The sequence below is a fragment of the Xenopus laevis genome, chromosome 3S (genome assembly GCF_017654675.1).
Source record: "Xenopus laevis strain J_2021 chromosome 3S, Xenopus_laevis_v10.1, whole genome shotgun sequence".
Lineage (NCBI taxonomy): Eukaryota > Metazoa > Chordata > Amphibia > Anura > Pipidae > Xenopus > Xenopus laevis.
Window position 1 is genome coordinate 8,142,290 of NC_054376.1, and position 13,643 is coordinate 8,155,932.

The 13,643-nt window shown below is 42.4% G+C and overlaps 1 protein-coding gene across 2 annotated transcripts; it reads right to left on the reverse strand.

Annotated features, from left to right (window-relative positions):
* Nucleotides 1-226: 226 nt before the first annotated feature.
* Nucleotides 227-12,951, reverse strand: bpgm.S (bisphosphoglycerate mutase S homeolog). 2 transcript variants are annotated; one of them, NM_001092383.1, is given in 3 exon segments: nt 227-568; nt 7,929-8,587; nt 12,560-12,951. In NM_001092383.1, coding segments are annotated over 2 exon segments (780 nt in total). In that variant the 5' UTR covers nt 8,530-8,587; nt 12,560-12,951; the 3' UTR covers nt 227-389.
* Between the last annotated feature and the right edge of the window lie 692 nt (nt 12,952-13,643).

Here is a 13,643-nt window from a genome sequence, read left to right on the forward strand (position 1 = left end):
TGAACTTTTATAGACGCACGCCCCGTCCCTTTTGTGACGTCATCGTGAGGCGGATCGGTGCAGGTCTTTAAAAGGAACCCAGAAGTTGGGCGGGCGCAGGTGGAGGGAGGACAGATGTCGGGTGGGGGCCCATCACTATTTGGAACACCTTCTTCCCTAACTTACATGGAAAGAAACCTTTACATTGGAGTGTATTGTTGCCACCTGTGTGACTTTTATACTGGAGAGATTTTTGGAGTATTTTATTGAGCACATGATAAATACACGCCAATACAGACCTGCAAACAACGACAAAAATAAGATTCTATTTACATTGTGTTATGCAAACAAGAGACTGTAACAAAGCACCGCTGATTCTTGTCCAAAAAGGAAATGCTTGGGGCATTTCCTCAGTTATCACTAGGCTTCACTTTTCCTTGATCTTCCACTTTCTTTATAGCTGCTCGAATGACCTCTTGGTCGCCCAAGAATTCGTGAGGCTTGACGGGATGTAGATTCTCATCAAGTTCGAGGAGCACAGGAACGCCGGTAGGAAGAGAAATGTTCACAATATCCGAGTCAGAAATTCCTGTAAAAAGCACAACAGAGAAAGGAAACATGACTTGATTGGTCAAAAAGAATAACAAAAACCCAAGAGGTTATGCCGTAACAATGGTCATGGTGGTCTAGTGGTCCAAAGTCATTACTCCACTGTTGCTATTTACTGGTCTACTGAAAGTAAACATATAAGGCTGCGTTGTGGATGCTTAGGGGGACCTGATGCAGTAGTTGGGTGCTGAGCTTGAAGGTCATTCAGGGCGATATTTGGGAAGAAAGCTTAAAGGAGAAGGAACATTTAAAACTAAGTAAGCTTTATCAGAAAGGTCTATATAAATACACCAGTAAACCCTCAAAGTAATGCTGCTCTGAGTCCTCTGTCAAAAGAAACAGCACATTTCTTTCCTTCTATTGTGTACTCATGGGCTTCTGTATCAGACTTCCTGTTTTCAGCTTAAACCTCCAGGGCTAGGGCTTGAGCATGTTCAGTTTGCTCCTCTCTCCCTCTCTTTTCCTCCTCCCCTCCCTGCTGTAATCTGAGCCCAGAGCTATGAGTGAGCAGGGAGAGACTCAGGCAGGAAGTGATGTCACACTACGCAAATATGGCAGCTGCTATACTAATTAAACAGAGAACACTTCTAGAGCGGTTTACTCAGGTATGGTAAAGCATTCTGCAGAATAAATATAGTGTTATAGCTTGCACTATTGTGGTTAATCTATTGGCAATAAACTGCCTTGGTGGCTTTCCTTCTCCTTTAATTGCTCTCCTAGATACAACTTAAAGCCCTGTTTAAAGGTGAAATAGGGTGAGATTATAATATTCTTGGGACAACAATGTTTTTTATTAACTAGGGGGGGCAGATGCATTCTAAAGAGCTCCGGGGGGCATACTCGCAAGCACTCCGTGGCCTAGGGGCGCCCAAAGTGGAAATCCAGGCCTGAGGGGGGCCTGACTAAAGGCTAAATCTCCAAGAGGGACTTGAATCAAAAACATTTAACAACCACTGAGCTGAAGGACCTCCTATAGAATTAGCAGTGGAATTATAGAATACAATATTGTATTAATTGTTTGTCAACCTAAACAGGACTTTTTTTTTTTTTTTAATATGGGAATGTTTCTACATTATTTAAGACAGATCTAATTTAGGTACTTCAGTGCTGTACTTCAGTGCTAGAATCATGCAATTCTGAAATAGTAAAGAAGCTGGCAGGCATAGGCAAGTGCTTATAGTCACTGGGCTTCACAAATGTCAGTGTATTTGGTTACCAAGGATTGGGTTACACCTTGACCTTTCCCTGTATGACCTTTTCCCCTCAATGTGTGCGTGTGTGTGTATATATATATATATATATATATTTATATTATATTTATTTATTTATGGAACTCAGCAAAGTAATTCACTAGGATTTAATTATGTTAAATAAATATATTGAACTGGAAAGGAGCTTTGTCAAGAAATAGTGATGCACTGAATCCAAGATTTGGTTAGGGATTCGGCAAGGATTCAGCCTTTTTCAGCAGGATTTGGTAAAACATGTTTTCCCCTTCCCATCCCTAATTTGCATTTGCAAACCTCTGAATCCTTCTCAAAAAAATCAGTTGAATACCAAACCAAATCCTAATTTGCATAGGGATGCACCGAATCCAGAATTCTGTTTCGGGATTCGGGCAGGACTCAGCCTTTTTCAGCAGGATTTGGATTCAGCCTACGATTCAAATTTTTGGACTATTTTTTCTCCAAACTGGAATTTTTCGGGAAAATGTATTGATAAATAACGGGAAAGAACCCGTGCGGATTTGTTCGGAGTGTATTTCAGAAATGAATGAGATTAATTCGGATTTTGATAAATAAGGTCCTAAATGTTCCGCCAGGATTCAGACTTTTTCAGCAGGATTCGGATTTGGCTGAATCCTTGTGCCTGGCTGAACTGAATCCGAATACTAACTTGCATATGTAAATTAGGGACCAGGAAGTAACTTTTTTTCCCCCACTTTTTCCTTTCCCAACACTAATTTGCATATACAAATTAGATTAGTATTCTGCTGAATCTTTCGCAAAGGATTTGGCCGAATCCCAGATAGTGGATTCGGTGCACCCCTTACACTATTTTAATATAAAAGCTTATCTAAACAGGCAATCCAAGAGGAAATAGTTAAATGATTTCATTTCTTCATTACACTGACTTCATTAGTACTTTTGTCATTTACATTCATTATTTATTCCATTTTTATTCCGAGTTATTAAGGGATACATGTGCTGTTAATATGAATGAATTTTATTCCAACAGCGCCACCTGCTGGCTAATTTCTGACCACCAAGTAGTCAAGGAAGTTGTCAGGAAAAAGAAAGAGGCTGTTCTGCTTAGGAAAGATTTGAGAAAGGTTTCTAATTGTTTTCCTAAGCAGAAGAACATCAGAGCAGCCTCTTTCTTTTTCCTGACAACTTCCTTGACTACTTGGTGGTCAGACTGGTCGGAAACCGACCAGCAGGTGGCGCTGTTGGAACAAAATTCATTCATATTAGCACATGTATCCCTTAATATCTTGGAATAAAAAGAAAATAAATAATGAATGTCAATTACAAAAGTACTTAGATTAGCACTCTCATCAATTTTACATTCACTTATTTTAAAGGTTTACTTAATCCTTTAAAGGAGAAGGAAAGGTTAAAACGAATTAAGCTATACCAGAAAGGTCTATATAAATACACCAGTAAACCCTCAAAGTAATGCTGTTCTGAGTCCTATCAAAAGAAACACCACATTTATTTCCTTCTATTGTGTACTCATGGGCTTCTGTATCAGACTTCCTGTTTTCAGCTTAAACCTCCAGGGCTTGGGCTGGAGCATGCTCAGTTTGCTCCTCTCTTCCTCGACCCCTCCCTGCTGTAATCTGAGCAGGGAGAGACTCAGGCAGGAAGTGATGTCACAAAAAGCTAGGTGTTCTAGCTTGCACTGTTGTGGCTAATCTATTGGCAATAAACTGCCTTGGTAGCTTTCCTTCTCCTTTAACGTAACAGGTTATCTAGCGATATACTGTAATGGGCAGCAACAAATGTTTTTGCAAGGTCCAAATCTAAAGCTGCAAATTTTAAAAAAAGGAAACCGATGTTTGCACTGGGAAAATGATACAAGCATTGCCATGGTATCAAAGAAAACAATTATTTGTGGTATTTGAGGTAGAATCTTGTTAGATAGTAGTAGACTTTTTCACTATGGCAAAGGTCAGACAGGATGTCTAGCCCCAACTGTAACTTATACTTCCTCTACAGCATCGCTTGTACTTGACTTCTTAGTTTCAAATTCCCCTTTCAGGCCTTACACTTGACCAGGGACCCCCCTTAGCTCATAACAAGGTTACAAATATTTCAAATAAATCAGACATTTCGCCATAGGACATGTTCACCCCAAACCCACTGGCCAACTAGATGCGCTTCTAACAGTAGGGATGGGCAAATTTGACCCGTTTCTTCAAAAATTCACCGCCGGCGAAATGTCGCAGACGCCCATTAAAGTCTATGGGCGTCAAAATAATTTTGTCGTGCGGCAAATTTTTTTGACGCGCAACGCCATACAAGTCTATGGGCGTCATTTTTGTGGCAAAACTAGGCGAAAAAATTCGCCCATTCCTATCTAACAGTTTTTTGGTTTCTGAGCCAACCTAGAAGGACCAACACTATAGGCTCTCCAATCATATATTGGAAGGGCATTGGCATTCACCCTAAATCTGTCCCTAATTGAGGATAAGCTCTCCAACCAAGGCTGTAAGCCACCCTAGGGAGATCATACTCACCATTTAGGAGCCATTGCTGTAGAGCATGGGGCATCAGTCAAGTATCTGTCGGCTGCACTTTTTCAAGCCAAACTATAATGTTCACCCTCAAAGGAGAACTAAAGCCTAACTAAAGAAGTAGGCTAGACATGTTGTACATTATGTTTTGTGCTTCTGTACCAACCCAAGGCAACCACAGCCCTTTAGCAGCAAAGATCTGTGTCTCCAAAGATGCCCCAGTAGCTCAACATCTTCTTTTCTGCTGATTCACTGCACATGCTCTGTGCTGCTGTCACTTACTGAGCTTAGGGACCCACTCACAATATACAGTACACATAGAATAGAAATGTCACAATATAAGGCTGATTAGTAATTAATACAGATAATTACTACATGGCAGCACAGAAACCAGTGCAATTAGCATCAGAATTTAATAATCAGCCCTATAGCATCAGCTTATATTACAGACCAACCTCATTTTCTGCTGGATAATTAGTGACGAGCCCTAAGCTTAGCTTCTCAACAGCTGCTCAGAGCCCACTGAGCATGTGAGTGTCATAGACACTTTCCAAGATGGTGACCCCCTGTGACAAGTTTGAAGTCCTGGATCATTGCTGCTATTGACAAGATGAAACTTTAGGCTGGTGCAATAAGTTCATTAAATAAAATATGGCAATAACCAATCTCAGTAAGCCAGTTGCTATTTCAATCCAGATCCCTAGATTCATAGATGAGATTTGTACCAATAACCATGTTAACCTTCACCTTTGCCTAATATAACCTTGTATCGGGTCAGTAGTGTTACATTTGGGCTCAGTGCCAACTATCCAGTCACATTGGGTTTATCACAAGGTACCCGAGCGGTTACATTCCATAATTAACAGCAGCCTTTGGGTCTGGAATGCTGCCAGCCCATTTTGCATGTAGCTGCAAGGTACCTTACAAGGAGTGACTTCAAGCATTAGCCCGGTAGTCCTGCCCAGTACACCAGTAAATAAGATACGTGATCAGCATGCTGCTAGCCACATGGCTTAATTTCTGAATGGGCTGGGGGAGGAATGCTCGCAGGCCTTTTAATCCCACATATCTGTGATTTCCCACCAAAAAAAACTATAGTCCTAAAGAAGAAGGCCAACTCATGGTTCTTAGAAATCGTGCCAATCATTGACACTGTTTGGCAAGACTCTACGTTATGTCAAATATATCACTGACTCACTTCAGGCATCAAGAAGGCAGTCCATTAGGGACCCTGAAGAACCACAAGAGCAATGAGCTTCTATTCTTTTGGTAGGCCTTGAGGTAAAGTCAAAACCATGACCACAACAATAGGCTTGGGTGGTAGCCCACAAAGTATCCACAGGCAAATGAGCAACTAACTTAGACGATCAGGTAATCCATTTACATATTAACACACTTTGCATAAGAAACTTGAAGTCACTTGAGTACTTCTTCTCACTAAGTGATCTTATATTGCCCCACCCTGTAATAACTACCTGCTCTTACCACCTAAATAGGTTGGCTGTGCTAGAAAATCCTTGCGGCTGTATAATTAAGCCACAAGACTATTGGTATATCTGACTTCATATAATTTTGGAGAAAAGCTGATGTCATTACAATATTTAAAAAGGGATTACGATCTCAGCCTGGCAATTATAGTCCAGTAAGTTTGACATCTGTGGTGGGCAAGTTATTTGAAGGCTTGCTAAGGGATCGCATTCAAAATTTTGTCCTAGTGAATGACATTATGAGCAACAATCAGCATGGCTTTATGAAGGATAGGTCATGTCAGACAAATATGATTGCTTTTTATGATGAGGTAAATAAGTGGGGGGCAGTAGATGTGATCGATTTGGATTTTACCAAAGCGTTTGATACTGTGCCCCACAAACGACTGCTTTCTAAACTAAGGTCTGTTGGGCTTAAAGGGGAAGGAAACCCTTTCAGAGCAAAACCCCTCCCTCCTCCCCCCCGGGCAAATGTCCCTAACTTGCTAGTCACCCCTCCGTTCAGGTCCTCTCTTGCCGAGTTCACGGGCACTTATCTTCGTCCGAGCGCTCTTCTTCCTGTACTGATCGGCGTTTGGCGGCGCATGCTCAGTAGGAGGCATTTGCCAGTTGGATCTACTGCGCACGCTCCCGAATTTCACAAAGTTTCCGATTTCTTTTTTGGAAACTTTGCAACGGGCAAATGTCTCCTACTGCACATGCACCACCAAATACAGGAAGAAGAGCGATTGGACGAAGATGGCACTCGTGAACTCGGCAAGAGAGGAGTGACTAATAAGTTAGGGGCATTTGCCTGGGGGGGCTACTGGGGGGATGGGTTTTGCCCGAAAGAGTTTCCTTCCCCTTTAATAAAGTTGTTTGCACATGGGTAGGTAACTGGCTACAGGATCGGGTACAGAGGGTGGTTGTTAATGGTACATTCGTTACTTGGAGTAAGGTTCTTAGTGGGGTCCCTCAGGGCTTGGTATTGGGTCCACTTTTATTTAATTTGTTCATTAATGACTTAGGGGAGGGTATTGTAAGTAATGTATCAGTGTTTGCAGATGACACAAAACTATCCAGCCCAATTCATTCCAAACAGGATGCAGCAACCTTGACAAACTGGCAATCTGGGCAGCTAAGTGGCAAATGAAATCCAAGGTTGATAGATGTAAAGTCATGCAGCTGGGATGTAAAAATATCCACTTATACCTTAAATGGAACTGCACTAGGCACATTTATAATGGAAAAGGACTTTGGATTCCTTGTAGATGATAAACTTGGTTTTAACAAGCAATGCCAGTCAGTAGCATCAAGGGCAAATACGGTCTTCAGCTGTATTAAAAGGGGCAGAGATTCACAGCAGAAAGGGGTCATTCTTCCACTGTATAGAGCACTGGTAAGGCCCCATCTAGAATATGCTGTAGTGTTGGTCTGCATCGCTCAAACTGGAAATTATTGTATTAGAGAGGGTACAGAGAAGGGCAACTAAGCTGGTAAAAGGAAAATCTTAGCTATGAGGAAAGACTGGCCAAATTGGGGATGTTCACGCTGGAGAAGAGGTGCTTAAGGGGTGATATGATAATTATGTATAAATATATAAGGGGATCGTATAATAATCTCTCTAATGCTTTATTTACCAGTAGGTCTTTCCAGCTGACACAAGGTCACCCATTCCGTTTAGAAGAAAAGAGGTTCCGCCTAAATATTGGGAAGGTGTTTGTTACAGGGAGCGCTGTGAAGATGTGGAATTGTCTCACTGAATCAGTGGTACAGGCTGATACATTAGATAGGTATAAGAAGGGGTTGGATGGTGTTTAGCAAGTGAGGGAATACAGAGTTATGGAAGATAGTTCATAGTACAAGTTGATCCAGGGACTGGTCCCATTACCATTTTGGATTCAGGAAGGATTTTTGTACCCCTCTGAGGCAAACTGGAGAGTCTTCAAATGGGTTTTTCTTTGCCTTCCTCTGGAGCAACTAGCATTTAGGCAGGTTAAAAAAAGTTAAAAGGTTGAACTTGATGGGCATGTGTGTCTTTTTTCAACCTAACTTACTATGTATTGTGCCAATGGGGTCATAAGTCCCATGTCACATGAATGGAGATATATTACTTATACTGTAAGATACTATACCTTCCAAGTGCTTGAGAAGTGCCCTTGTGCTGTTGCCATGTGCCGATATAAGAACCCTTTTTCCGTTCTTAATCTCCTGTGCAATAACTTCATTCCAATATGGGAGAAGCCGATCGAGTACTTGTTTTAAGCTTTCAGACTTTGGTAGAATTTCCTTTGGAATATCACAGGTTGTATACCTCCGATCGGTGTGAATTTCTTGATAATAAGGGTGGCTCACAGCTATGGGTGGAGGGGAGACATCATAGCTCCTCCGCCAGATTTTGACTTGTTCTTCTCCATGATTCAGAGCAAGTTCTGCTCGGTTAAGACCTATCAAAGCTCCGTAATGCCGTTCGTTGAGTCGCCATGAACTCTGGGTGGGGACCCATTCTTGGTCTAGCTCCCTCAGTACCAGCCATGCTGTTTGTATTGATCGACTCAAGATGGAAGTGAAGACAAGATCAAACTCAAACCCCAAAGACTTTAGCTTTTTCCCACATTCCTCTGCTTCTTTGAGCCCATCGGCGCTCAACTTTTGGTCAACCCAACTACAGAAGCGGTTTTCGATGTTCCAGGCACCTTCGCCATGCCTCAACATAACAAGTTTATATTTTGACATGTTGTTATCAGTCTCCCAGATCTTGACGTTATTAGAGACTTGTTTGTTCAGGAGTCACCTGGTGGGGTCAAAAGACGACAAGTGGATACGTGGCAGTCTGAATCGTTATTTTTATACCTTAAAAATGTAAAAGGATTGGACATAAAAACAGAAGTTCTATTCAATGAAACATATATATCCTTTCTATAATATAAGGTCTAGCTTTATTTTATTTAAAGGGAAAGTATTCCTCACCAAGAACTCAAAAGTATACTGTGCTATAGAAGAATACGTTGTCTCAATCGATGAGACTTTAGTTTCTAATGCTATTTATTTTAGGTAGTGCTCCTCAGTCCTAGCAAGCATGTGTGGTCAAGGTCTTCTTGGTGTGGGTGCTATTACACTCAATGATTAATGCTTTGGCCAAGATAAACAGAAGGGCAAATGTTAGTGCAAATATGCAGAGGAGACGGGATGTTTGTTCACATGCTGAACTATTCTTTAGTGCAGGGAAAAAAGTGTATGGTCATGGGAAATTTTTTTTTTTCAAAATGCATCATTAATAGTGCTGCTCCAGCAGAATTCTGCACTGAAATACATTTCCCAAAAGAGCAAACAGATTTTTATATTTAAAATCTGACATGGGGCACGACATATTGTCAGTTTCCCAGCGGCCCCCAGTCATGTGACTTGTACTCTAATAAACTTCAGTCACTCTTTACTGCTGTACTGCAAGTCGGAGTGATGTCAACCTCTGCTTTTCCCCCCAGCAGCCTAACAGAACAATGGGAAGGTAACCAGATAGCAGCTCCCGAACACAAGATAGCATACTAAAATCCAGGTCCCACTGCGACACATTCAGTTACACACAACAGCCTGCCAGAAAGCAGTTCCATCCTAAAGTGCTGGCTCTTTCTGAAACCACATGATTAGGCAAAATGACCTGAGATGCACCTACACACCAATATTACAACAAAAAAAATACACTTGCTGGGTCAGGAATGAAATTTCATATTGTAGAGTGAATTATTTGCAATTATTTGTAAACTAGAAATAAAAATGACAGTATCCCTTTAAGGAAATAGACACAGGGCATACTAGGGTGAAATACTGTACAACTGAGCTAAAAAGCATTATTTTGTAAGAGAATAACATATACATAAAATATTTTTCTCGGTGGAACTAGGAAAACACATTAACCTCTACACTGAGCATGCTGGGATGCCATGGCGCTAAGAGGATGAATGTGGCATTTTAGCCCAGACTCCAATGACACCCCTCATTTTTAATCACATATCCAAGCCTGTGTTTTTGGGAAGGCCCAGGCCTTGAGCAGTATGCCACTCCGCTGCTTACTGAAAGTGATAGAAGGGAGCAGGGAGTCAAAGTTACGGTTGCCAAAAAAAAATTACCGACCTTCCTATATATCTTTCCCTATTAATAAAATTGGAATCGGCCATCATTTACCGGCCAGGCCAGTAAAATACTGGCCAGGTGGCAACACTAGGTGGGCAGGAGGCAGCTGTTTGAATCCCCCTCCCACCCATCCAGTCCACCTTGTAGCTCCATTCTCCCTTCCAGGTGTATGGAGGGTGATGGTGAAGATATATGTGTTTAAAAGGGGACCAACAAATAGGAATTTTGTCCTTCAGTGCCTTAAAGCGTCGCTGGTTGTAGAAGTATTTATTATGACTGACTTGTACTACAGGCTTCTTAGCTTCAGGGGGCCAATCCCTTTAACAAAAGAGCCAGCGCGGGTTAAAGTAAACACTTTGCAATGGCACTGTGTATATACACTGCATTCTCAAACTAATCAGTGCTTAAAGGAGAACTCCGGCGTCCAGACCAAAATTTGATAAAGAGGCCCACGTAACACAGAAACCCTTAATATACCCATCACAGTTACCTGTTTCTTCAAAAAAGTATGAATAAATGCCATTTTCTATGCGCAAATCCAACTGTTTTAACAGCTCATCTCTTTCTGCATCATTTGAAATCCTGGCAGGGAAGGAGGGACTAAACACTGACGTTACAAATTGTAACAAATTCTCCACAGCTTACAGACAGCATGCAGGAACTACATAACCCACAATGCATTGTACTGTGCACGTGTGCAGGGAATTGTGGGGTTTGGAGGATACAGGCTGAGGACAGGCGGCTGTTGATACAAAGTAACAGTAGTCAGACAGCTCAGCAAAGTAGTCAGACAGATCAGCAGGAGAGCAGGGGGCAAGGCTTAGGGAACTGTCAGAAATCATTAAAAATCATGAAAAGTCTGCATATTTTTTATTTGATATATATTGTAAAGTTGCTTGAAATTATGTTTACTTTTCAAAAAGCTCAAGTTATGTTTGTGTGAAGTTCCCCTTTAAGTCATACCCGATGGTGGAAAACAAGCAAAGTCTTCCTGCATATGGCCAGCAATGCTGCCATGTTATTTCTCACTAGAGAATATAGCTATAGACACTGTTCCCTTTAAATTATAGGACACTGGATTATTTCGCTTCCAGAACCCCTTAAAGGGTCCAGCCAGGGCCCCGCTGTAAGACACACAGAAAGGTAAATATTTTAGGGGGGGGGGACAGTGTTTTTATCTAAGTAACCCTTGGGCCAAGAGGAATGTACTGTGCAGAATACAGGTATGGAACCTGTTATTCCAAAATGCTTGGGACCTGGGGCTTTCCGGATAACGGATCTTTCCATAATTTGGATCTTCATACCTTTAGTCTACTATAAAACCATGTAACGTTAAATAAACCTAATAGGCTGGTTCTGCTTCCAAAAATGATTAATTATATCTTAGTTGGGATCAAGTACAAGTCACTGTTCTATTATTACAGAGAAAAGGGAAATGACTTTTACAAATTTGGATTATTTGGATAAAATCGAGTCTATGAGAGACGGCCGTTCCGTAAATTCAGAGGTTTCTGGATAACGGGTTTGCGGATAACGGATCCTATACCAGAATTTTTAACTGACTGTACTTAGAAAGTTTCTTATTTCAGTATGATGAAGCTTATTTTACATTTCCATTTTCGAAATAGTTCCCCTTTAGGGCATAGACAGACGCTGCATTTCGGGGAGATTAGTCACCCGGCGACAAATCTCCTCTTCATCGGGGCGACTAATCTCCCTGAACCGCCTGGAATGTAAATCGCCAGCGGGATGGCACTCGAATTGATTAGTTTTCCAAAGTTGCCCAAAAGGCGACTGGAAAACGAATCACTCGTGAGTGCCATCCTGTCGGCGATTTACATTCTCGCTGGCAGGAAGTTCGAGGAGATTAGTCGCCCCGTAGAAGATTCGACGAATCTCCCGAATCGCAGCGTGTCTCTGCCCTTAAACGGATTTAAAGGTGTACCGTTTTGAGCAGTTATTTAAAGTGCATGGTGCAGACTGCAATGAAATAAGTGCAGCTATGAACGGTGTATGGGAAGGGCAAACCCGGCTGAATAGCAAGGAAACTGTCTGCAGTGTGATGAGTCCAATGTCATTGTTTTTCAATTAAGGATGTTTGTGCGGATCCTCTGGGAAGGGGGGTCTGGCTGTGCTTAAATAAACAAGACAAGAGCAGAGAGGTTTCCTGTGGCTGATCACAGATGTCAGTGCTAGTTAGTAACTTGCGTCTTACTCACCCGTCACCCTGGTTTGGGGGTAACAGGTAATTATCACTCAGCTGCCTATAATAACATGACGACTGGGGCAACTGTCTCTCATCTCACCACTGACCCTGCAGGGACCCAATGCTTGTAGTCAATATAAACTAGGGATTCACCCAATCAACTATTTTGGATTCGGCCGACCCCCCGAATCCTTCGTGAAAGATTCGGCCGAATACCGAGGGGGGAAACTTTTTTTACTTCCTTGTTTTGTGACAAAAAGTCATGCGCTTTCCCTCCTTGTCCCTAATTTAATTTGTCCCTAAATTAGGATTCGGCCGCATCCGAATCCTGCTGAAAAAGGCCGAATCCCAAACCGAATTCTGGATTCGGTGCATCCCTAATATAGACAGATGAGGCCGGTTGCCGAGGAAGGTGCAGGGAGTACTCACCTCCTGTGCTGCAAGGTGGGCAGTGCAGGGAGTTTTGCGCTTCAGCTGGAGGAGGTTGTGCAGTGCAGGGAGTTTTGCGCTTCAGCTGGAGGAGGTTGTGCAGTGCAGGGAGTTTTGCGCTTCAGCTGGAGGAGGTTGTGCAGTGCAGAGCAAGGCAGGTCCTGCCCAGTGATTTCAGGTGTGAAGGTGGAGGTACATAGCAAAGCTGTGCCCAGAGTCCCTCTGTCTGAGCATTACAGGAGATCTGAGCTGCAGAGCAGTCTCCCTTTCCAGCACAGCAGGTTTGGCATTGATAGTCAGCAGAGCAGCTGCAAGATCTCCCCTGTTGCCTCTGTTTTCAGTAGAGCAGGTCTGGGGAGCTTTGGCTGATCTGCAGAGCAAGCTCAGGTTATGTTATTATGCTGCACCGGCTGTTCCACCCATCCGCCTCCCCTCCCTCAACCCACAGCCGCTTTTCCATCCTCCAACCGTGACTGTTTATTAGTCCTGCCTCAGTGCAGCTTTGATTGGCAGTCCGTGCAGCCAATTGCAAGCGGCCTAGACTGTGGGCTTGTAGCGTAAACAAGGCTGAAGCTCTATTGCGCGCTCTTTCTCCAGACGTTTCCTGCTGTGTGAGGAGAAATGATTGTGTTCAGCCTCAGAGCTGGACGGGACACAAACGCTGCTGCTCTTTAACGTATTAAAAAAGATATAACTGGCCCTGTCGTCTCCATTGTTGGTTAATGAAGCAGAAGGCAGCAGATCTGTGTATAATAAATGTCTTTAAATAAAAATATAAATTGTGTGGCTATGAAATTGTTTTTGGTTTCCTGTTGCGACAGGGCCTTAAAATCCCATGTTATCAAGTAACTACAGTTGCTGCTGCCTCATCCCTTCTACCACACAGTTTCCACACAGGGTTGTCACCTTTTCTGGGAAAAAAAAATATCGGCCTTCCTATTTATTTTTATTGTTTCTAGGGTTTGCCACTTGGCCGGGTTTTTTACCGGCCTGGCAGGTAAAAGTGATGTTTGATGCCAATGTTATTAATAGGAAAGAACGGCAAGAATATAGGAAGGCCGGTATTTTTTCCCAGAACCCTAAT